Below are 25,195 nucleotides of genomic sequence, written 5' to 3'. Positions count from 1 at the left end.
ACGGCGCAGGTGCAACTCGATAGATTTTTACACCACTATCGAAATCTTCGTAGTCTCTGGTGCGGTCTTTGGACTTAAACTTCCTGTTTTTGCAGTCGCTGTATCCGCCACGCCGAGGAACTCGAAGCTTTCGTCTGAATGTCGGGGCTAAAATATATTAGCAACCCCAATGAGATAGGGCGATGAAAAATTGATAAGCGTTTCGTGCGTGAATCTGTGTGCTGGAGAATATACGTTATAGCATCGGGGTAACCGAACGCGGCGTCACCTCTCTCGCCAACCTTGCACAGTATACATACCTATATCGCGCTGACACCTATCAAATGAATTGGAACTGCGCGCGTTCAATATAATAACAATAACCACAACAGTAATAATAATAATAAAACCAGCGCGCTCCGCGCATTGAAGAGGGGGGGGGGGAGCGATCCCAGCGCTGTCGGCGAGTAAACCTTGGAACGAAAATTTCTGGCGAATCGATATTCCACTCAAATATTGACTACGCGATTGTAGTGTGCCGCGACTAGAGTGGGGCCGTTGCGATGCGCTTCTAGAAATATATTTTTTTAAAAAGTGATTTTGCGACCATTCGAACAGAGTGATTACTGACAATTGCTCGCTAATCAAGTCGTAAATACAACCGACGAAATGTTACTCGGTTCGCTGTTCTCTGCGGGCCTGATTCTCCTAGTAGTCGGGAATTCGCGAGCCAGTCTTCCGTTCAACCCGTCGCCGTCATCTTACGGCAATCATGGAGGTGATATTCTCATGTCCTCGATTTCTCTCCCTTGGTGGTCCTCCGAATGTTACTCTCTCTCTCTCTCTCTCGCACTTGCACTCTCTCTCTCCTTCTCTCGCTCGCTCATCCTTATTCCTTTCTGTCGCCTGCGTTCCTTTCTCGCTTTATTCCTAAATACACATATTAGTTAATTTACAACGATTGATGTCGTTATGATTTAAACAGGTATCCATTTCGCTACCTGTATTGTCTTACAGCGACGGGCCGCTGCTGTAGACGCCGTGAATTTAACGCAGCGGGGATAAATCTCCGAATCTTTTTTCCTCAAATTCGTCAAATACTTTTCGTCACTTTCACTTATTCTTCTTCTTATAAACTCGTGATGGTTGCGGCGAATTTTCATCTGGATACTAATCCAGTATTACTTATTATACTCATTTTAAGTTTTGAATGATAAATTCGTTTCACAATGCTCCAAAACGACGATCGGTAGATTCCAGGTGTAACGTTCATTTTAGACTTCTAGTGTGTTTCTCGCGACAGTCTGACTTACTTCAATTATATTATCCATAACATTGATCGGTTTGAGGACTGTTCTTTTTTGTCTTATTTCTGATTTATTCAATTAGTTTTTCGTTTATTCACTTCAAAGAGATATTTCATTTTCAGCTTCTTTTCCCTTGTTCGATCCGTCAGAGACATACGTCATTTTACATTTAATTTACTACCAAAAAATTGTTGCTTAAATTTTGTTGAATTTTTTCGACAGTACCCCGACTGGATCTGGAAAATCTGGACAGCGGATACCATGGTCTGGTTAAAGAAAATGAAACTCTGGTCGAAGTAACCCCTCAAATTCGTGCAACAGGTGGGAAAGTCTGTTCATTTCGCATAGCGAACAAACATCATGGAGAAGCCCCATTCGAGATTGTCCTCAAGGACAACGGAGTTGCCGAACTCAGAACTCTAAGAGTTTTGAACTGTGAGAAGAGGCGCAATTACAAATTCGATATAGCTGCCATCGGATGCTCAGGAGCACAATCTGAAAAGTACGATATGTAAACGAAATGATATGAATTGGTTATCAAAAAGCAATTGCACCTTATTTGACGTGGGTCAATCCGTTTTGTGTCTTCTTGGTTCAAATTGGATACTTGTATTTGTTGAAACAATCTAAGTCAAACCTGACAATTTGTTTGTAGAAGTTCTGGGAAATGAAATGTAGCATGAGTCAAGCACTACTTGTTTCTTCAAATTGCTCATCACTAAAAATAAAATCTACTCGTCTTTTTTCAGCCAGTATTAGGTCACTATTCCCTAGATTTGCAATGTAGGATACTTTGTGAATGATACATGACATGAAATTGAATTAGGCAAAATTAACAACGGGCTTTATTCAACAAAATATGCAGTTTATTCATTATTACCTGAAAGATGTTTGGAAGCAGTGCTACCCACATTAATGTGTTATACATGAATAATTTGAAAAACGAATCCCTTACAATTTTTTAGCGCCACAGTTCACATAACAGTCGTAGACGTTAACGAGTACGCGCCACAGTTTCTTCAACCTGCATATGTGAGCGCAGTTGATGAAGGTCGGCTCTATGAGGAAGTGGTGCGTGTCGAGGCTTCGGATCGCGATTGCACCCCGAAGTTTGGCGATGTGTGCAAGTACGAGATCCTAACCGCAGACCAACCATTTGTAATCGACAACGAGGGAGCGATCCGTAACACGGAACCATTGGATTATGAAAGATCTCACAATCATATCCTCAGCGTAGTTGCTTATGATTGCGGTATGAAGCAGTCCGCTCCGGCCATGGTTACCATCAAAGTAAACCGTGTCTGTTCCCCTGGCTGGAGAGGAATCCCTGAGAGAGTTGATTATGCCGCTGGAGCTGGACCTCAACCCCTTCTTCCATCAGCCAGGCTCGAGCTTTGCGACGCTCCCTGTGTACTGAGAAACTTGCGCGCAACTCTCACTCTGGCAACCGATCATATTGGAAAAGGCTGCGACAGAGATACGTACGGAGTTAGGAGCCAGCGGAAATTATGCGGCGCCGCCAGAGACAGCGTGGACCTTCTGCCCACTCCGGGACCTTCCACGCCTTGGACTTCGTCACTCTCCAGAGATGAGGGGAGGGAAGCCGACGAAATATTCGAGTTTGATGGTGCTAGCTCTGCTGCCATTGTTCCCAACGAAGTGCTCGATCACGCCTTGGCTCAGAAATTTAGTGTCGGTGTTTGGGTCAAGCACCGGCCACGTCCCAGACAGGATCCTCACGTTAAGGAACATATTTTATGTGCCGCTGACGATCACAGTAAGAATTTTATGCAATTATCACAAGGAATTAACAAACCTGATCTAGATCCAATTCAGAGCTTCTGTTTCACGTTTTCATCAAACAAATCAAGCTTCCATTTTTTAGCTTGGAATTCACCGTACATTGCTGATGATAATTATTTCATTACTTTTCCAGAAATGAACAGGCATCACTACGCACTGTTCGTGAGAAATTGTCGACTGATTTTACTGCTCAGGCGTGACTTTTCCGAGGGAGATCCGAACATCTTTAGACCGGCTGAATGGCGTTGGAAGCTGGATCAGGTCTGTGATGACAGATGGCATCATTACGCCGTCCAAGTCGATTTTCCCCGAGTAAGTCTATTCGTCGATGGCGTGGAGCGTCATTCGGATGAAAAGAATCCAGAAGTCATCGACGACTGGCCCCTGCATCCGGCCAAGGGTATAAACACCACTCTCGTAGTTGGAGCCTGCTGGCAAGGCTCTGACAATCGCACAAAGCACCATTTCCGCGGGTACTTGGCCGGGCTTTCCGTGCTAGTAGGTAAGAACGAACGACCCGAAGTATTGTCCTGCCTCCGTCGCTGCCAGGAAGGCCTGCATGTCCCTCCGATGGATCTTTTGCAACCCGGTACTCAACTCCTGGCCAATTCCGACCTAACAGATGTCAGTATTGACGGCAACAACCGCACAAACATCGAGACCCTTCTACGCCGCATAGGATACTCGAATTCCCGTCGCTTCCCGACCCCTGGTCGCCGAAATTTCCGCCTCGATACGACGATCCTCTGCGAGGGCAGCGAAGCTAAGCCCCTTGCCGTTCCTTCCGTCCAATCCTACGTGACCGTACTCCCGCCGCCGAGGCCCGGGATAACTGTAAATGGCACGGGATACGTCGCCAGAGAATATGCGGACTTCCGTCTGGGTGTCAGAGTTTTTCCCGACGCCAGGGTCACCGCTGGGTCAGCTGCGAGGCTCGACGCTTGCGCCGTCAGCGTTTACCCAAGCCTGAATCCGGACCACGAAAGCTTGGGCCTGCCAGGTGACGCATTACGTCGTCTTAACTCCATCACAGCCAGAGTGGATCGTGATGGTGTTGTTCTCTCAGGTGCGGACACGCCTTACGACTATCAGCAGCTGATCAGATTTATTACTTACACAAACCGGAAGCCCGCCTATTATCTCGACAGAGTTTTCAAACTGACGTGCTCGGAGCTGAGCGGACGGTTCGCCAGCAACGAGTACATCCAAACTCTGGCAGTGATTCACCCCAAAGAAAAAAGTACACCTATCCCGCCTCCGACCCCCGGGGATCCACCGATGGCCAGAATTCTTGAGCCGGCGCCTGGTCACGCACAGTTATCTCCACATCACGCTGATATTCCTGAAGAATATGCCACAACGACCCTCAGGGAAGGAGGGCGGACGATTTCTGGAGCTGGGGGGAGCCATGCGGTAACCATAGTTGCTGCTGCGTGCGTAGGCTTTCTTTTACTGATGGCTGTCGTCGGGGCTGCGCGTGTCAGAGGCGCGGCTAAGAGGCGACGATCGGCCGGCGACGAATTGGCTGCTGAAACTGAAATGGCTTGGGACGATTCCGCGCTGGCAATTACCGTCAATCCGATGGACAGATTGGCCGATCATCGCAACTCTTCACGTCATGCAGCTCAGAGAGACGAGGATGCCGAGGAATCTGGTAGCTCGGATTCAGACGACGCATCATACAGGGATGAGGACCTTGATAGCAGTGATTGCGAGAACGAATGCGAACCCAGCAACAGTCAACGTCACCGTCATAATTCTCCCCATGATCTAGAATGGGATCATCGTGACGTTTAATTCTTTGCTTTCCATTTCTGTGTCTCGCTGTTTTACCTTTGTTAAGAGGAGTACGTTGCTGATTGAGATTACGGTTGCTTCTTAACTTTGTTGCCGAATTTTTCGTGTCCTGGAGACGCAGAGAATTTACCATTGTATTGTTTTTGTTTTTTGTTTTGCTCTATTGATCGTCGATATGCTAACCCTTTTTCTTATTTATTTTTTCTTACACCGAATTGTTGCAAATACTTGCAGTAAACGTCAGTCTCTGATCAATTAGCTCGAAACTCTGATTCGTCTGATGATCACGGTGAATTTCGGCGTAGTGACGTCTTTATAATTTTTTTAGGGGTAAATTATTGCATGGGTAATCACGAAATTGCTGTACAAGCTATCGTCATAGAAGAGCAGAAAACAAAAATTGATGCCCATTAGAAGAGAATCCCCCGACACATGTATTAAAATCCGCGAGATTTTTACACACGCACAGTTCCTACAGGGTATGATCGTAATTGATGATCAAAAGCAAAGTTTGCATGATTGAATTGATTTATTGGATTGTTAAATGTCGGTTTGAGAGTCGACTGGCTGGTCGCTCTCTGAATTTTAAAAGAATCGTTGAAGACGCGTATTTTCACATACGCGACAGATGTCCGTCCCGCTAGGTAGCATTTACCGGCGTGTATTTGTCTCTAATTGTTTAGCCGATTTTTCATTCGTCGCAGGTACTCCTTTTACACTTTTAAGACAAACGCGAGAGCCCTTTTGGGAGAGCTGAATTTACTAACTATTAGTATACCTGCAACACAGCGCCATCGACGTAACGTCGCGCATTAATTAACACACGCAATCGATACCCAGCTTATTGGGTATAAACACGCATTTAAAAATAGACGATTTATATTATTAATTGATGGTAATTAGTAGTCGGGATAGGAAGCTTCTTAAATTTTAGATAGTTCTTTTTTTATTTATCTTTCTTTTTATACTCTTAACGTTGAAGCTTTTGTATAAGGTCTTACTAGTATCCTCATCGACGCATATTTTTTTTTCTAGTATTACCGCATGAATAGTGGCAGGAAAAATTTTTAAATGAAAAATCGTTCGTTGCTTCTTTCGTTTAACAGCATTTTCAGTCACTGTGGCGTCTTAACGCTAGCCTGTTTCTTGCATTCTAATTTTTATTTTTCTACTTTTGATTTCTAGGGTGTAAGAATTTGTCTTAATCCTGTTTCTTTTGGACTATCACCTTTCAATCTCTTAGTTTTTAGTTACAAGATACTAAACACGACTAAACGTGCTGATTTATAGACGCTGCTGTACCAAGAAGCGTGTCAAATATCCTATATAATGTATTCGGATCGAGCGGATACTTGGTATGGAAAATCTATTATCTATATTCATAGAAACTATTGAGACAATTTATTTTTCCAACGTGCATATCATATCATTTTTATACGAGAATGGTAACAAAAGCAGCAGCCTGTTGTAATATCAGCTGCTAGGAGAAAGGAGTCTTGGTTACGAGATCTCCCATGTAGCAACGATTTATTTATTCATTTCCATAATTTTTAAATACCATGACCAGTAAAAATCGAGCAAATATTTAAAAAAAAAAAAAACGCAACAATATACTTATTCATGCGTTCTTTCAGTATTTTTTAATTATTATTAACTTCATTGAAAAAGACTTTTTCTTTTCATCAAGTTATGTGATTCGCGGCAGCTCGATCAACAAATTACTATTATTAATAACTGTCGACCAGTGTTTGTTTTTTCTCTTCTTTTTCTTATACACATTGCACAACGAATTGTGCAGCGCTACATCTAAGATCTCCGAAACAAAGCCAGAAAGCATTGAAAGAAAAACGCAAAAATTAACTGCGCCTTCAATATAATGAAACTATTGTCCGAAGCAATTGGATGTAAAGTGAATCAGAATTAAAGTTTATTCCGTCTCTGGCGTCTCGTACCCTCGTAAAATTCACGTTTGTCGATAGTTTTGCAGCTGACAAGAATTCGATACAATAAATTAATTAACTACTGACTTACTACTTGGTAGATAGGTGTCCCCTAAGCACCTATAAGGATGTACTTAATGAATAACTAACTATGATTAACAACAGAGAAACAAACCAACTAGACACTATAATATACACATACATACATATATAAATATATTATATATATTATACATTATAAATATATCTAAGCTATTTGCAGATAACAAAAATAACAACAAAAAAAAAAATAAAGTAAAAATAAAAAATATGAATTTGTAATGTATTATTGTATTTTGTAGGGAGCTAATAATATATTATATTATCATACATGTATACGTATATACATTAGACTGGGCCAAAAAAATTGACTTTTTTTTTTTTTGAAAAATATATTGAGAATATCATTCAGTATGGCAAAAAAAAAATTTCATGAAATTTTAAGCCCTTAATATTAACTTTAAGAGGTCTATCATCGCTATTTTTGATTTTTAGTAATAATTTGATGTTTTACGTCAGAACTGTCGAAATATTGAAATGAAAAAATTTATGTTCACTTATCCCTTTATAAAATTAAATTCCCTACAAAAAAGGTCTGATTATAGATTTTTGTCAGACAAGCCGTTTCCGAGTAATTAAGCTTAATAAATTGATATAATTTCTCGAGAATTAATCGAGAATTAATCGAGAATTAATCGAGAATTAATCGAGAATTAATCGAGAAATTATATCAATTTATTAAGCTTAATTACTCGGAAACGGCTTGTCTGACAAAAATCTATAATCAGACCTTTTTTGTAGGGAATTTAATTTTATAAAGGGATAAGTGAACATAAATTTTTTCACTTCAATATTTCGACAGTTCTGACGTAAAACATCAAGTTATTACTAAAAATCAAAAATAGCGGTGATAGACCTCTTAAAGTTAATATTAAGGGCTTAAAATTTCATGAAATTTTTTTTTTGCCATATTGAATGATATTCTCAATATATTTTTCAAAAAAAAAAATAGTCAATTTTTTTGGCCCAGTCTAGTATACATATTATATATATACGTATATGTAAATGAATATTCACACATACATACATGAGACATCGCATGGAAGAAAAGACACGCCATGCAGGCATCTAACACACACAGACAAACACGTGCACACACGAATACGTAAACGTAAAAATATAATAATTAAATATTAAAACTAATAATACTATGAATAATCACCGAATAGGTAGGCCGTGTTCGAATATTATCATAGGCCGACTAAAATTCCCTCCCATTACTGATTGTGTGTTAACTAATAAGATAATTAACAATATTAATTGTAAGGAATTTATTATGATTATCATTATTATTATTATTATTATGGTTATGATAATATTGGTAATATACGCTGAAGTGTTTAATTATATCGTATGGCTAGCGCAAATTCTATAAAATAATAAACCGAAGGTAAGATACTAATCAGAATACACGCGGCTGCTCGATGTTTTGCTACTATACACTGATCATTCGTCATTTGGTCGGTGGCACAGAGAAAATTAAATTGAAATTACCTCGTTATACTGCAATTGATATTGTTTTTTAAAGGAAACAATATTAGCAATAGGAGATATTTACACATACCTAAATATGCGCATACACGCTGCACAGGCTAGGAAGAGTAAATTAAAATATGGTATACACCTAAACGACATATTATATATAAATGAAGAAATAAATAAATATAACGATGTCAACTGTATTTCTTTAAATAAAGATGTACATTCGGACTAATGTGGTTGCATTTCTCTTTTCGAAAAAATGGGATCTCCAGACAGAGTCACGGATACCGGGTTTTCGCCATTAGGAAAAAATAAGTACAACGATTCTTCTGTATTCATTCAATAGTATATTTTAGTTTAATATATCGGCGGTATGACATTTCTTACATATACATATTTGTATATGTTAGAACTTATTGTATAATATTAATAACGTCCTTGCAGTTCCAAACTTTTTGATTCCTTGATTCGCTTACGATACAATATTACACCTATATACTATTGTAATAATAAGACAGCATTCGTGTGGATGTGTACATCCATACCTCTCTCTCTCTCACACGCACGCTCGCTCAGTCACTCACTCACTCATTCTTTCTCTGTCTCTCTCTCTCCCCCCTCACATAGGCTCACTCTTTCTTTGGTAACGTTATTAATCATCATTGCTACCTATAATTATTCGTTACAATAATCAGTTTACCATATCTATACCAATTTGACAACCTTAAGTGTGTATCATTTCGTTCTGATAACATTAACGAATAACGACAATTGTAGTGCAGTGCGCGTTAGCTTTGGCAATACGAATAATTTATACGTTTTTTTTTTCAAATTAGGCATCCCCGTGATATTAATATCTTCGATTAAATTCGTAATATACCTTGGCTGGCAGTGTTCTTTATACTAACTAGATTTATTTTATAATATCAATTACTTAACCATCTTGTACATAATGAAACAGTTTACATGCATAATTTTCGTTACATTATATCATAAGAAGGTAATGTTCGAAAACTAATTGTAGAGGAGGGTGTCACGCGATCATGTCGCTGTACTATACTAACATTAGATTGTTTCTGAATGATCGAAGAAATTCTAAACAATGGGGCTATCATGGGACGCTAGATTTTTGCAAGCACAAATTTCAGTTTAGCTGAAATCTGTTGCAAGATCAACTGTTAATAAGATGAGTGCAATAGCATTAATTTCAAATCCGTAAACTGTAGTGGCAAAAAGCTTAATTTGTAGTTTCATCAAATGTTCTGTAATTAGATTTTAAACAATGTCAATTGAATTATGTCTGGCTTTATTTTTAGTTATCTATTTTTCTCATGTATCTATTATTTTCCACGTGGTGACAAGACGTATACTGTACGTCTACAATATACGCATGCCATACGTATCACATATAGAATACATACGTATTACATATAGAATACATACGTATATGTTCTCTGGGATTGAGATCAGAAGTGATATTTGATTACGTGAAGCTAAGTAACTGATTATAGTTAGTTAGTTCGAATTGGAATCACTTTGCGCAGGATTTAACTGCTCGTACTTATTGATTATGAATCAAATTCCTAATTATTATTAGTTCGTCCAAGCTGTGTTTCATTTATAAACATCAGTCGTAATATAGAACAACTATTTCAAATATATCCATTGCTATAGTGGTAAAAAAAAACTCATCAATTCTCAACCCATTTTCTCTCTTCAATTACCACAAAAATTCAACAGTAGAAATTTTGCTTCGTAACACCTAATGTCTTCCAATTATTGGTGTAACCTTACAGAGATAATATATCAATTTCCATTTTATAATCTATCATTAAGTTTATTAGAAATTAATCCAATTAACGTGTTATTCGAACGCCAAGATTTTCGCGTCCAACGGATAATACGATTATAATATAAAAACTTCGGTATAAGTAATAATCAATGCAGTTTTGGCGGATAAATGCCTAAAAAAATGCCTGATGTCAACGATCGATAGTCGGGCCAAAATTATTAACAAAGCGGTCATACTTTTATCTTCCTTTTTATCTCGAAGCCTCTATGCCGATGTTAATATTTTCTACAGAGGTCAAGATAACGATAGAGCCGAATCTTCGATACTTATATACCTGGCTCTTAGAAGAAGTTCCTCTAATTTGTTTTGCTTTTGCGATGATGCCGGTGATGATGATGTTGATGATGCCGTAGCTGTGACCGCGTCTCTTGAACAGCGGCGACTAGCGTGCGGACAGCTTCCTCGTGTCCTTCAAAGCTATCTGCTTTTTTCAGCTGACCAATCTCAGGCTTACTGTCGTTTCCTCCCCGCTTGCTCTTGGGTCTCGGAAACGTTTCCCAGGATCGCTGCTTCTGCACCAGAGTTGAAGGAGCGGGCGAAGGGCCGATTAATAAAACCAAAGTCTTCCTATCATCCGGCACGGTCTGACCTCTAGTACCTTCTCCTATGCTAGATCGTCTACTGTTTGCCGATCCCGTTGTGCTCAGGCTGTCGCAGCTCGCTCTGCGCCGTCTTCTCGCCTCGCTTCCACTTTTCTCCCCTGTCGTGTAGAACACGTCTTCAGAGTCACTAGCTGGATATATTTTCACACCCTTGCTACTGGGTGTTACGATTTCTTCCGCAGGGACGGCATGGATCTGCGCCTGTACGCGTTTTTTCACCTCTCCGACGGTCGAGGCCTCCGATATTCTTTGGTATTCGCTTTCCTCTGCAGCAGCTGTCTGCAACTGTTGTTGCTGTTGGCTCTCTGCGCAGCTGACAACCTGGTCGACCATTTCCGCAGACGAATCCCCGCCTCCGCCTCCTTTCAAGGAACGATATAACGAGCGAACTTTACTTCCTGAGGAATGTCCCGGCGGTGTTTTTGGCTTTGAATTGTCTGGAGATTTTCGCGATCGACGGGTCTGACTTCGATCTCTTCCATCTTCTCGTCCGGGCGACTTTTTCCGGTCTTCCTTTGTCCTCGCTTTCTCTATAAGCTGACTCAGTACTCCGCGTTTTGAGTCCGATGATTTTGCATTTCCATAAACTACAATGTTTCCACTCGAATCCAGCACAGCTCCAACACCTCCAGACGGGGTTCGGCAGCGTGTTGGTATCTCTTTTGCTTCTGTGAAGATATTAGGATTTTCATCAAAAATTCATTCAAAGGAATTAGATAGTTAACAATATATGTAATCACCCTTCATGTAGAGTGCGTTGTCAGCGCTGGTAGAATTATTTCGCGGATGGCGACAGTCTTTGGTGTGCGTAGCCTGCTGAGACTGAGGTGGCTCTTGTAATTGGAGGCGGGCGAGATGATCCAGCAAAACTTGAAGGTGCTGATGACCAGCTGCTTCGGAGGCAGTGATACTTGCTTCTCCTGCACTCATACCAGCTGAGAATGACTTAACAAAGGGCTCCAATTGCTGAGCAAGTGTGGAGAGCTGTTTCACTTCACTTTTTAGTGTAAGAATGTCGTTCATCTGAATATAAAATAATAATTTACCATCGTGGACACATGATATTTTGCTGTAAAACTTTTTGCTGTTTCAAATAGAAATTACAAGACCATACCTGCGAATGGAAAATCTCTTTTTCTATGTGAATTCTGCAAAGCTGCTCTTCCCATAGAGCATCGAAAACATTTCTCAATCGCTCAAGCTCAAGCTGATGCGATTCCAGCTGCTGTTCCAGTAAGCGACAGTCTCTAGCTACATGGTCATAGCGTGTACCTAAGGGTGGAGTGTTCGCTCGTCTAAGAAGAGCCACGTCACGATGCAATTCGCTGAGACGTTCCTTTACTGCGACTAACTGCTGGCTAAGCTCTTTCAACTGGGAGTCAAAGCTGCGGCAATGATTGGAAAACGGCCCGGCGTCACCGCTTCCTTTCGTCTGAGGTCTTTGCAGACTCTTGTTGCCCTGGGAAAAATCAATATTCGATTGCGGAACTCTCAAAGGGAAGAAGAACCAAGAGGTACCTGTGCATGCTGAGACTCGGCAGGAGTGACAGAGTGAGTTTGATCGTATAGTGAATCCTTGGTATTCTGAACTGAGCCAACATAAGGATGAAGAACACGAGCGAACTCTGCACGATAATTTGTCTTCAAATGCCCAGCCAGTAGAGGGGGGCGAGTAGGATGGCCAAGCTGAGCGACTCGTCCAAGTCTTTCGAGCATCGAGTGAGCGAGTTCAAGAAATTGATACTTGGTAGCACTGCTGGTGAATGACGTGCAGAGCATGAGGTGTGTTTGAAGAACAGGAAGAGCACCACCCAAGGAAAGCAGCTGGGCCCTGACGGATCGCTCTTTTGTCTCAAACTGTCTCTGAATCTCGGAGAGAACAGACGAGTGGGTCTTCGCTACAGCCTCCTGCATCCCCTGGCAGTAAGAGTTCAAGGATCTTTTTTCAGTCTCCAAGCTGTGTCGTAGTTCATCCAATTGAGACTTCAAAGCTCTGAGTCCATCGCGTACGCCAGCCTGCAATTCGCAAATAGAGTTTGCTGCACGTTCCATTTTCTTTGAAGCCTGCTGCCACGCTCCGTCAATGTCGACGCAGTGGAGCCTCGCATCGGCCGGTGTGTCCCGGAAACATGTTGCGCATAACATGCACTTGGCGCTTTGACTATACATTATGTACTGCTCTCCATGCGTGGCACATTTCCTCTGAGTATCTTTGGCACATTTACTCATGTGGACGACATCATGGCTCGAAAACATCTTTGCTCGATGTGTGTGTTCCCTGCAGTGGTTGCACAACGCTTGACCTATTTGGTAAATTTATTTCATTAGAATATACATTTACCAGAAGCATTACTTTTTACTAATAACGCATTAAATTGCCAATAGACCAGTAGATTGAAATTATTTGTTACTAGAAATCGGTCATACAAACCGCAAGTTGTACAAAAGAACATTGTAGTTTTATCGCGTTTATCGCAATTGGCGCATGGTGGATTTTCTGAGTTTGCCAGCTCAACCAGCTGACGCATCAGGTAGTCTGGTGGAGGAAGCTGTGCCCCTTCTTTCAGCTGGGTTACTTGCCTGTAATAATTATGCAGAAAAACGGTATCAGGTTCGAATAAACAACAAAAAAATCCATGTTTATACTTCTCGCCATTCAGTTGTTTACATGCATAATCATATAAAAATTCGTCCACAAAATATTGAAAAATTGACTATGATGAATTTATCTAATTGTACTGTTGTATTCTGTGATAAAATAATGGGATATTCATAAATGTTTCTATTAGAAACAAATAATGATAATAGGAATAATAATAATAATAATAATAATATTGCCATTGTGCATAAGTTAATTGCTACAACGTTGGGGTAAGAATATTGACGTTTTGAAAACAATAAAGAGAGGTGAAAGGTCATCAATCGCCATGTAGATCTGTAAGGGTAAAGAGAAATGTGAGGTTCCGTTTTAAAGGAGTAGACAATTAACATCGAAAGCATCACGTAAATTTGGAATCCGGCAATTGTTCATAAAAATCTTCAAAGAGTTTGGCAGATGGAAATGGGGAGTATAGATTGGTAAGCTCGTAGCCATGTTGACGTAGGTATGTAGAACGCGTATGAGTGGGAGCGGTTGTAATTGATACAATATAAATCAATGCGTATACATATACATAGGTATAATACGTTAGATCTAATAGAAATGTGTACCCGCAAATGGGGCATGAGACTTTGCCGTCGGGATGTGGCCCCCTCAGACATTGGGCGCAGAAGCTGTGAAAGCATGACAGCAGACAGGGCTCGTTGTAATAATTGTGACAGACGCCGCAGACCAACGGCCCATCGGCGTCTCCATCGGCGGCAAGGCTCCCCGTGTTTGCCATCCCGTCTCGAATCCCCGAATTCCCGTCCTCTCGCCTCCCTCTCCAATTTCTTACTCACTTTAGGTAGAGATTTTTAATCTTAACATTGTATTAAAACAATCCAAGCGCGCGCTCGACGTCGACATCGTAAAATCTGTACGTCTCCCGGCAATTACCACCCGTGTTTCAAGTTTCCGACGAATTCGTAATCACTGCGGTATTTCTTGACTGACAAGCACGGATATTTACGGCCAATTTATCAGGGTCGACATAGCGGCGGCATCTCTCCAACCCTCAGCCCTGCTTTTTGGCTGCAAGAGCGCGCGCCCCACGCTAGGCAACCTAAATTACGCGCGCGCGCGCAACTTGCATACTCGCATAGAGATAATTGCATACTACCATGCAGACCATGCATACTACAGATTCGACGAGGAAAGTTTCCGATTATAGGCGACCATTTCCGAGGTTTCACGAGTCCTGCGAGATATGGACGGTCGATAGTTCTTCATCGAGCTGTCATTATTTTGTTTTCGTAGTGAATTGCAGTTTAATTCTGTGAAAAGAAGAGCCTGGGCATCTGCAAAAATGCCGTTACGAGCTGAAGAAATTCTCAAGGGATTTCAAGTGTATCCTTTCAATGTAGTTTTTCGATCCGTATGGAATAATCGTGCGTAGCTTGAGGTAGGTTATGTTGCCCGTAATTGATCAGTTTTGTTTGCTCGTGTCGTTCACTCACAGTAGAATCTTGAAACCGTACTAAGTATCTAGATGAATATCAGAGAATATCTGTCATATTGTATTGATTAGTCCTTGACTGCTAATTGCTGTCGAAACAGTAATTGGATGAATTTGCGTGATGCTGACAGTGGAAAAATACTTTGGCAAGGGAACGAGGACCTGTGAGTAAAGATTTCACCTGGTTCTCCAAAGAATTGAGAACCTATCTTTAAGTACTACATTTCTTCATATCAGGTCTGTACCAGAAGTTGAACACGAAGCCCGAGTTCCTAAAAAAATCTTGCGATGCCGGGCGGTATCTCGAGAGATCAATTTCAGTTCCGCCGAACCAATGGAGCGCTTTAGATTGGAGCAAAAGGTTTTGTTCAAAGGACGCTGTCTTGAAGAATGGTTCTTTGAATTCGGTTTCGTCATTCCTAGCAGCACAAACACTTGGCAGACTCTGATCGAAGCAGCCCCAGAGAGCCAAATGATGCCAGCTAACATTTTAAAGTATAACTCCTTTGCTCTTAATTCTGATCTGAAAATTTGACTTAAAAAAAAATGTTTCAAGTTTTTGACTACTTTCTGTTGCTGTGTTTTCTTGTTTTAGTGGGAATTTAGTTATTGAAACAAAGTTCTTTGACGACGATCTCTTGTTGTCTACTAGCCGTGTTCGCCTGTTCTACATCTAGGAGAATGAGCATTCAAATCGACTTTGAGAATTTGAACCACCCTGGGACCAAGGAATACAGAAAGAAGCTCAAAAACAGCGAACGTAGAGCTACTTAATAGAAAAACCTAGTAGCAGTCAGCATTAAATGTTCATCACGGTAGCAATCCTTGATAATACAAGAAGAATTAACATTGATCTCATGACTTTCTCTAAACGGAGCTTTCACCCAACCCAAAAATTTTGTTGATACGAGCAACAAAAACAATGATGATAATAATGAGAAAATCATAATCATGACATTGACACCATAAGATTTTTTATCCAATTAAACTTCTTTCACAAAAACGCCACTGGAATGAAACTTTAAAATATTACAAACAATAGCGTATTATTGGCTGTAATAAAATTCAAACATGCTTCTATATTTATTGATTTACAACTTATCATATTTAATTATTAATTAATTGTATATAAACGTATGTACTTCTAAGTCTTTACTATCAGCAGCACCAGCTATGAGTTATCCAAGCACAAAGCATTTTTTAAAATAACCAATAATACTGGAAACTCTGTTGGCATATTTTTGTAAATACATTGTGATACACTGCACTTAGTAATAAACGGTATTATAACAATAACATACAACAGTTTATTGCAAAGTAAACAAATATTTACCCCACAGTCAAAGAATTTTTCTGTGAGTACAGTAACATCTCGTCAGTTGAGTCCCGTATCAAAGCTTCAGACATTATCTCAAGTGCATTCAATAGCTTCTTTTATAATAATGCTAGCCTTCTCTTCAAAGTAAATTTTAAAATATTTAATCAATTAAGAACTTGCTCATAATGCAAGGTTCTTTAAAATGGTAATCACTGGTTGGCCAGCGGTGAAATGAACAATTTTTCGTCACCCCTTTGGGTTGCAGTGAAGCTGTTCAATCTGTGGGATGGTATTAATTTATTTCTTGACATGCTTTAAACTGAAGTAAAAGCCAGATATACATTTCGGTCTGTTTGCCTTGTGTATTATTGATTCGTAGAGCTGAGGCAAAGCGATATGCGGGGCACGAGTAGGGCTTCGTTACCCCCCTTGGAGTTCCCGTTGAAAATACAATCCCCTGCTCAGTCTACCTTGCACAGGTGTAAGTAAGTAGTGGATAAAAAAAAATATACATATACACAGAAAATAAAATAAAAGAGAAAAAGAAAGGTAGAGCCCCAGAGTTGTTTGAGCGGGGGGTTGAAACGTTGTTCTCAACCCAGGGTGATTCAATTACCGACAGCCTATTCTACTTGGGGCATCGCCTCAGCGAAGTAAAAGTCAGTTACAAATCAAATTAGCTTCAATAAATTCATTGATATTATACCATTGAAAAGACTTGGATAAAAATGGATTTGAAAGAAGAAGAATCTGTCGAAGATAACAACAGGCAGTTATTTTTGGTTGGGACTCCTCGAGATCCTCTCGTTTCAGCAGGTTCTATTATCACTGCTGATGGTACAAATGATGATATACATTCTGGTGATCTGCAATCGGCCACTCTAGCTGGACTGATGGGCACTCAATCCTCCTCCGTTTGCTTCCCTGCAAAATTCAGTAAGTGGACACACGTCTCTCTGGGAATGGTAGTTTTATTTAATTAAGTACCAGGCTCTTGGGGAAGCGTTCAATTAAATTATTGCTAAGTGCATTAAGCGGCAGAGTACCCTTTTCTTAAATAGAGTTAGCAGTAATCTGTTTAACACTCATAAACAGATTTCCTAATGAAATAAGCATTCCTTATTCACGAAAATGAATTACGCAGCATAATGTTACGACTTATCACTCGATTGTACTCGTGTAATCTCACCTTTGACGTCTGTCGACATATGCTTTTCAGCATACGACTTTTCCTCACCAAGTCCTGGAGGCGATGACAGGCCAGCGGCTGGAATGGGAAAGCGAAAACAGCGAAGATATCGTACGACGTTTACTAATTTTCAGTTGGAAGAACTTGAAAGAGCTTTCCAGAAGACTCATTACCCGGATGTGTTCTTCAGAGAGGAGCTTGCTCTCAGAATTCAGCTGACGGAGGCCAGAGTTCAAGTAAGCGTACTTTGTACAGTTACGAAATCCTGTATAACTGTAACTGCGGATATAATCGGAGGCCGTCGAACCCTTGCAGGTCTGGTTTCAGAACAGACGAGCCAAGTGGAGGAAGCAGGAGAAGCAGTGTAAGGCTGCTACTCACATGGCCGCTCACATCACGTCTCCAGATTGTCAAGAACCGCAGCAACAGCAGCCGCAGGATCATCTGCTGCTAGAACCACCGATGGGTAGCCCGCCTCCGATTTATCTCGGCATGGAATGGGCTGGATTCTCTCCATATGGAAACGCTGCGACTCCATCTCCGCTCATAGTGAATCACATGAACAAGCCATCGGAGAATGATGATAATCCTTTGCTCGATCCTGAGCTGTTACAATTGAAAACGCCGAGGTCGTAATGATGCGGGTGTAGTACGTTGTGCGGTGTGTTCAATCCTACAACGAACGCCTTACTATTGTACAATGAAGAGCAGATTTCTCGACTCCGATTACAAGAGCGAGATAATAATTAAACTGATCAGAACTTTTCACTAACCCAAGGTGTGGAATAATTAGATGATGACTGTAACGGTCACAATGATATTAATCACGATTGGCTGAGATAAGATTAGTACAATATGTAAAGATTTGAAAAATCTTACATTATTAAATTTGTATACGCGTTAAAATAGCGATTACTAATTTATTTAGCATTATAAGCATTGTGTGATTTGACTTCTTAAATGTACAGTGAGAAATTTCATTTCGTACGTGCAGCACAAAGTCGCCTTCAATTAATAATTAGAAAACAAATTAAAAAGGTTAAAACAAAGATCAACTGATAAATATAAGTATGAATATACATGAATAGGCGGACTTATGCTCTGCCTCACCGTCTATTACTGAATTTTGAGACCAGGCATGGATATGAATATTCTGTCTCTTGCAGAAGCACTTTGTACAGGAGCAACAAAAAAAGAATGAATCTGTTACCGAAATCATTAGACCGATGATAAAATAATAACGGCATCTTTATTGGTTGCGTATATATTACATTTTACCTAATCAATTAATTTACTTTTAATCGGTTGAGGAGTAGTTAAGTTTCTTACGTTACTCCCTGGCCCTGTTTCATTGTTACAATTCAGCTGCATTAACTGGGCTGAATCTCATTTTCCTTGGCAGATAACTGACGTGCGATTACAATGCAAGATGATTCTTGTGTAACAGAGAGAGAGTGATGATCACATAGTTACTTGCTCCTGCTGACAATGAATCGCTTTACGTTGCGCCGTAGTACGCAAGACATACGGGAGTATCTTATTACTTGAAATAAATTAGCAAGGTGGATTGGAGCTAGGTTACGCAACGTAAGAATATTCGTCCGAACTGTTCGCCGTACGCTCGATATATTGTTTGTCAATCAGAGCCTCGATGCATTTTTTGATCATTCCAATTGATGGAGCAAAAGTAATTTTCGACTGACCAAGAACCTGTAACAATAAAATATATGTAGATTATTTGCTGCTTTGACAAACTTTAATCTTCTGTTCAGTTGTTGGAATGATTGTCCATGTTATTAATAAGAGTTATTGTCATTGTTGTTCAGATAAAAACATTTCAATATTGTAACCCATTGTAGCGGTAACGAATTAGTACGAGTTAGATTTTTCTTGTAATTAGAATATTGTTCTCATAAAAATAATAATCATCCACCAAAGGCAAACCAACGTCAATGATTTGATATTTGTTTTACGAATTTTTTTTTACAACGACTCTATTCAACGCATCAAATCTTACCTCTTGCACAAGTTGATTATGTCGCAGGAGTTTCCGACTCTTCATTATACGTACGATGGCAGCCTGGAGGTAAAGCTTACGATCGTGATCGACGCTGCGGTGAGTGGTTTCTGCATCTTGGGGTCCCTCCCGTTGAAGAGCGGCTGTGACCCGGAACTTCGTCCGTTTATTCGAGTAGTCCAAGTTGAGCATGAGTGTCGTCTCCTCGCCAAGTTCGCCATCGGGTGATTTCTTCAAAAGTTTACAGTCTATCAAGCTGACTACGTGTTTCTCGAGCTGTTCCTGAGACACACCAAGGGACATGGCAGCCTCCTTGCAAGGCAACGTATCGCATTGTTCGAACAACAGGAGTAGCGCCATTTGATAAGTTTGTACGGTAACCAGATACGGCCTTTTCAAGTAATTCAGCTTCAGTTCACCCTGGCAAAGAGGGTGCAGCCAGGTGAGCTTACGCCCACTGAATTGAGCGTGGTAAAAGGTCTCGAAAGCCTGAATGGACTGCTCTAGCTGCTGCGGAACGTGAAAAGGACCGGGAGCGGGAGGAAGACCGAGCGGCCAGGCACCGGCCTGAAGAACATAGACTCCGAATCCGATTCCGAGTTGTTTTTGGCCCTGACCTTCGCGTTCCCTCAGATTGGATGAAAACTTGGTATTTAGATCAGCGGAGACAGACATGTCGGTAAACATACGGTGCAATTTATTTGTGAATTCATATCCACATGCTTGTTTTAACCGGTCTATCATAGCTTCCTCCGCATCCATTGACTGCGACTGTTGATGGATTAACCGCTTGGCGAGCATTCGAGCGTAAAACTTCTGGAACACGTCCTTGTCGTCTACGTACTTGAAAACTGTTATCGACCGGGCCAATTTCTCCTCCACGTCGCCTTCTGTTGTTCCTCGGGATGATTTTTTCAGCAGGGAGTCACAGTACTTGGCCAACTAAAAAAATGCCTATTAGTTTTACATCTGGATACACAAGACAAGTCCCTAAATCACGTTTGGAATGCGTTGGGAAAATTTACCAGTTCGGCAGCACGTGCTGGCTGACGAGAAGCAGGCTGATGGTTAACGACGGCTGAACAGGCCTTATCTAGGGCGCTAATGAAAGCTTGATCACCTTTAAATACAGCCTTAATGAGCTCATAGTATTTGGTGTGGACGTCCAGCATGCTTTCCACGAATTGCGTGTGAACCTAAATGAATGAAAATAGAAGATCTTAGTATCATAAATCGTGAATAATATTGACTGATGAAAACTTGCGCTGTTGACTTTTTACTCGGAATGTATGTCAACCTTTGATCGCTTTGGAAATGCTCACATTGTCACCTTGGAGAGTTCCGATAGCTCTCAAGCCTTGCTGAGTGATATGCGCTGTAAGTTTTCGAATAAGCGGCGCCAGGCCTGATGGCAATGGCCTCAGCAAAGGATAAAGAAAACTGAGATCCCTTCTACGCTCATTTTCAATCATCACATCGGCTTCGGTGTGTAACCATGACAAGTGCGCGGCAACCATTTTCTCCTGACAGCACTGTCGCACCTTTAGAAATCATTACCAATTGAATATTATTATTGAAAGTAATCTAATATTATTAAAGAGACGTGTTGTGAACATCAGTTTCAACTTATTTATTAATACGTGCTTCACCTTTGGAGCTGAACTACTATGAAGGAATTTTTGGCAGCGTAGTTCTTCCTGACTAAACCTCCAGCTCACTTGTTCCATGTAATAAGATACATCGGACTTTTGGAGCAGCTCGGATGCTTCTCTTGCGTAAAAATTTCCACTATCTTCGAGGAAAGGTTCTTCAAAAATTTGCTGATACAACTACAAGGATACGATACGTGAAGAAAAGAAGAATATTTACTGAATTTATAACTGGGACGAAAAACGGCGAATATTTACTTTGCAAAAATTTGGATCTCATTGAAAAATACTTTTGAATATAAATTAGTTTCACGAACATGTAGAAGGAATGTAAAATGCTTTTGCACGACTATTATTGTCGGTAATGATACAGGTATGAAACAACTTTAGCTTTGCAAAGACTAGAACAACACCGGCTATTATTTATTCTTTCCAACAATATGATATTGTTAGCAATCGCGAAAAAGCTGAAATAAATTCTAATAAAACAAGAGATGTTTATTGTACGTACATCTAACTGGCCTTTCTTTTTGTATTCTTCCACACGAACAAAACTTTGAATGACCCCACAGATAACGTCAGTGGTAGCATGTCGAGCTTTTCCCAATCGGTCGCCATGAATTCCTGCTAGTAAGAGTGATACCAAAGATTCCTTCAAGGGAGTAATCATCTTACGTTTCCAAATATCCAGCCCAAGTTCTCCGATCTCCATTTGCTCTTGGTAATCTGCTGCGGCAGCGCACGATGCCCCGTATATTATTTCTGCCTCTGTTGTCTTTTGCTTTTTAATGTGTTGCTGATTGAGGTAGAGATAGAGTTGATGAAGGTAATCGATTCCCTGTGAATACTCTGTCCATGCACTGTGATATGCTTGCAGAAGACTTGCGTCCCCTTGTTTGGAGACCCCCAACAAAAGTTCTGACACATGATCGTCGAGAAAGTGCTTGGTTTCATCATATAGTCTATCGGCAAGTGGTTCAGGGTAAGCAACACACAGGGAATACACATCGCTGTTGAAAAGATTTGTTATGCAATATGCAAAGCCGAATTGATACTTGGTTCTAAATTTTAGATATAAATGTACGTACGTAAATCTGTCATTCCATGTCGATCTGGGGACATCGGCTAACGTGATGACTCCTTTGACAGTTTGTTGGAGAATATCCCAGGTTTGAGAGAAGTCTACCCGTTTTGGTTTCAGCGACATTCTTCTTTATTATTTCCGCTTACCTTTTCCAAGGTTCAATAATATCAGGATGTTTCTCAAGGAAATTCTTTTATGCTAAGTATCGGGATTACAAATGGCAGATGACAGCTTCAGCTGCGAGATATCTAAAAATGAGAATAATGCCGTGGTGGATCATATAAAACGAGGTATTCGAAGGTGAGAACGCAGTTTTACTATTAACTATTTTGTCAATATTCGAACAAAGTACCTGCTGTATAAATACACAATTATGTTTATGAATTCAAACTCTAAGCAGAGCAAAAATACAGGAAATGAAAAGAAAACTGTATAGTGTCTCGATGCCGTTCATGTCTAAAAGTCCTATGTTTTCATTTCGTGAGCCAAGTTGCGAGGTCAAAACATAATAGCTATAAACTACACGCAAGTGCAGAGTCATCGCTGCTTTCCTCCATGTTTCAAGCATCAGTGACATATCTCATTTTATACTTCAAACCATAACAATGAATTACTTTAAACAATCCTGATCTACATCTGTCTTAGCTTGATATATATGCTAGCTCACCAACAAGTACTGTCACATTAAAACAAATGTATCTAAATACACAAGCTTTCTATATGTATAACCGTTTTTATGACTGAAAATTTTTTCTTCAAAGTGATTAAGCATATGTGTACATTTGACAAATAGAGCGTCGCATTTTGCGACATATTGTTATATGAGAATTTTGAAAAATTTCTGCTGTGATAAAGATTTCTCTTAAATGAGAGAATAATTTATACTTACAGCTGTTATTGAATCAGAATCAATGGAGATGAAAGGAATTCAAGGTTACATACGTCTCAAATAATTTCATGCGTTAGTTTTTCCCATTGTAGACAAACAGAAAATTGAAGAAGAAATGAGAATTTTCATCTATTCTCAATTGGCAAACGGATTTTCGGAATTTAAAGGTCCTTGGCCGTTGGAAGTTTCCAATATATCCGTATGAGTAATGGATTATCAAGGTAACCAAAAAACATAGTTGTTTGATATAAATAGAAGGGTTTGATCGAAAGGAAAGCTTGAAGTTCGGGTACGCGAATAGAACAGAATTTCAAGCAACGCGATATAGCAGCGATTATAATTTTGAAAATATAGTGAAATTTCATATGAGTGGACAAGTCATCCCCTTGTTGCAAAATAAATGACATTTGAAATGCGTGATTCTGGAATCTGGGGAGCCAGTTCGTCGAATCTTATAACTTGCGCGTCTTACATACGTATCAATACAGCGGAACGGTGTTGGGTTAATTCCTTAACTAATCGAACCACTCATTCATTTCCAATCAACATGTACAGCCAAATAATCTACCTTAAACTTTTCAATAACATTACACGGCCATTATTTTTTTCTTCCCAGTTAATCCAAAACTAGGGGCGCGGGGTGTCTAGAAAGTTTTTCCACAAAGTACGGGATGCCCTGAAATGTAGTGAGGCATTCGTTCCTCAAATCACCACCAGAGTCAAGTACCGCGGCTACAAATTACGATGTAAAATGGGTCTCACCAGATCAGTTAGTTTGTGATTGCGAGTTGCTGAGGCGGCACGATTGCTGAACGAAACAGCGTCCTGAGCATTCCCAACAACCAGGCCAAAGATATTCCTTAGAAATGGTAAGAATTCCGATAAAACCAATAAGTCATAAGTCATTTGATTAAACAGATAATTCTTTTTAATCACTGCAAGATTCTATCGTATGCAGTGTTTAGTTTTATTTTTAGGTTAGGTTTATGTCAAACCGTGCATCAGATGACACTGCATATTTGTGTGACAGAAACTATAACCATTCTGTAATGAATTAACGTACCTTACATTCCCATTAATGTTGAGAAATTTCTGAGCTTACAGGGTATCTGAAATTTTATAACTTCATATCAATTGTTTTAGAGTATCTTGGCATACAACGGAGGTGCTATCATAGCGATGAAAGGCAAAAACTGCGTCGCCATCGCTGCGGATCGTAGATTTGGGGTACAAGCTCAAACGATATCATGCGACTTTGATAAGATATTTGAAATGGGTCCACATTTATACTTGGGACTGCCTGGTCTAGCCACAGATACCATTACTGTCATGGAGAGACTTAGATTCAGATTGAACTTGTACGAGCTCAAGGAGGACAGGAAGATTCATCCCAAAACTTTTAGCTCCATGATCTCTAATTTACTGTATGAAAAGCGATTTGGTCCATACTTTGTCGAACCGATTGTAGCTGGCCTAGACCCTGTCACCTTTGAGCCATTTGTCTGCAACATGGACTTGATTGGCTGCCCGAACGAGCCAGAGGACTTTGTAGTTGGTGGAACGTGTACAGAGCAGTTGTATGGAATGTGCGAGGTCCTTTATGAGCCTAATTTGGAACCTGATGATCTTTTTGAAACTGTTAGCCAGGCTTTGGTCAACGCTTGTGATCGTGACGCTATTTCTGGATGGGGTGCAATCGTCTATATTATGTAAGTAATGTATTGCACAGAATGTGATAAAAAAAAATTTTCAAGTTGAAGCTATGTCGACATGTATATATATATGTGTATATATATATATATATATACACATATGTATATCTACAAATAAAAGCTGCTAGTTGAAATTTTACTAAACATTCTGATGAAGTGGTGAGAAAAATCTGGCATTCTAGCAATACTGAAGCCATTTACTAATGCTACACTTTTCTTTTCAGCGAGAAGGACAAGGTTACCATACGACACCTGAAGACGCGTATGGATTGAAGTGATTCAGGCAAAATTCGTAAATCAACATTCTTTATTAAACTGTATGGTTAAGCAAAATGAAAAGAAAAAAAAATAATAAACAAAATGATTTATTACACTTTTT

General features: G+C 40.1%; 6 protein-coding genes and 1 long non-coding RNA gene across 10 annotated transcripts; 4 read left to right on the top strand and 3 right to left on the bottom strand.

The window, feature by feature from the left end:
* Positions 1–26: 26 nt before the first annotated feature.
* On the top strand, positions 27–6,487 carry LOC107224352 (calsyntenin-1). The gene is made up of 4 exons (XM_015664368.2): positions 27–757; positions 1,509–1,788; positions 2,252–3,063; positions 3,223–6,487. Exons 1-4 carry the CDS (start codon positions 649–651, stop codon positions 4,884–4,886), a joined length of 2,865 nt encoding a protein of 954 aa, XP_015519854.2. The 5' UTR covers positions 27–648; the 3' UTR covers positions 4,887–6,487.
* A 2,699-nt stretch (positions 6,488–9,186) lies between these two features.
* LOC107224353 (RING finger protein 207-like) lies at positions 9,187–14,589 on the bottom strand. Its single transcript, XM_015664369.2, has 6 exons — positions 14,072–14,589; positions 13,293–13,441; positions 12,380–13,164; positions 11,976–12,320; positions 11,602–11,884; positions 9,187–11,529 (listed from the first exon to the last, which is right to left on the bottom strand). Exons 1-6 carry the CDS (start codon positions 14,242–14,244, stop codon positions 10,556–10,558), a joined length of 2,709 nt encoding a protein of 902 aa, XP_015519855.1. The 5' UTR covers positions 14,245–14,589; the 3' UTR covers positions 9,187–10,555.
* Positions 14,590–14,685: 96 nt separating this feature from the next.
* LOC107224354 (retinal rod rhodopsin-sensitive cGMP 3',5'-cyclic phosphodiesterase subunit delta) lies at positions 14,686–15,811 on the top strand. The gene is made up of 4 exons (XM_015664370.2): positions 14,686–14,849; positions 15,060–15,122; positions 15,196–15,453; positions 15,554–15,811. Exons 1-4 carry the CDS (start codon positions 14,809–14,811, stop codon positions 15,633–15,635), a joined length of 444 nt encoding a protein of 147 aa, XP_015519856.1. The 5' UTR covers positions 14,686–14,808; the 3' UTR covers positions 15,636–15,811.
* A 134-nt stretch (positions 15,812–15,945) lies between these two features.
* LOC124294039 lies at positions 15,946–17,606 on the bottom strand. The gene is made up of 2 exons (XR_006903931.1): positions 17,466–17,606; positions 15,946–17,200 (listed from the first exon to the last, which is right to left on the bottom strand). It is a non-coding gene; the product is annotated as an uncharacterized LOC124294039 (long non-coding RNA).
* LOC107224347 (homeobox protein ARX) lies at positions 17,005–19,138 on the top strand. Its single transcript, XM_015664359.2, has 3 exons — positions 17,005–17,212; positions 17,496–17,701; positions 17,781–19,138. Exons 1-3 carry the CDS (start codon positions 17,005–17,007, stop codon positions 18,099–18,101), a joined length of 735 nt encoding a protein of 244 aa, XP_015519845.1. The 3' UTR covers positions 18,102–19,138.
* Positions 18,696–23,809, bottom strand: LOC107224356 (cullin-2). Of its 4 annotated transcripts, none has more exons than XM_015664373.2 (8): positions 23,673–23,809; positions 22,220–22,463; positions 21,643–22,141; positions 21,132–21,311; positions 20,805–21,023; positions 20,508–20,678; positions 19,483–20,424; positions 18,696–19,175 (listed from the first exon to the last, which is right to left on the bottom strand). In XM_015664373.2, exons 2-8 carry the CDS (start codon positions 22,336–22,338, stop codon positions 19,044–19,046), a joined length of 2,262 nt encoding a protein of 753 aa, XP_015519859.1. In that variant the 5' UTR covers positions 22,339–22,463; positions 23,673–23,809; the 3' UTR covers positions 18,696–19,043. The 4 variants fall into 4 exon arrangements, with proteins under 4 accessions (XP_015519859.1, XP_015519860.1, XP_015519858.1 ...); XM_015664374.2 differs by having other exon boundaries at positions 23,581–23,727; XM_015664372.2 differs by lacking the exon at positions 23,673–23,809 and adding an exon at positions 23,105–23,552.
* An 8-nt stretch (positions 23,810–23,817) lies between these two features.
* Positions 23,818–25,155, top strand: LOC107224359 (proteasome subunit beta type-3). The gene is made up of 3 exons (XM_015664380.2): positions 23,818–23,973; positions 24,248–24,813; positions 25,041–25,155. The coding sequence occupies exons 1-3, from the start codon at positions 23,971–23,973 to the stop codon at positions 25,087–25,089; spliced, it is 618 nt and encodes a 205-aa protein (XP_015519866.1). The 5' UTR covers positions 23,818–23,970; the 3' UTR covers positions 25,090–25,155.
* The last annotated feature ends 40 nt before the right edge of the window (positions 25,156–25,195 follow it).

Source organism: Neodiprion lecontei, chromosome 4, assembly GCF_021901455.1.
Source record: "Neodiprion lecontei isolate iyNeoLeco1 chromosome 4, iyNeoLeco1.1, whole genome shotgun sequence".
Classification (NCBI taxonomy): Eukaryota; Metazoa; Arthropoda; class Insecta; order Hymenoptera; family Diprionidae; genus Neodiprion; species Neodiprion lecontei.
The sequence above is the reverse complement of the archived record's forward strand: the minus strand, read 5'-3'. Positions and strand labels throughout refer to the sequence as shown.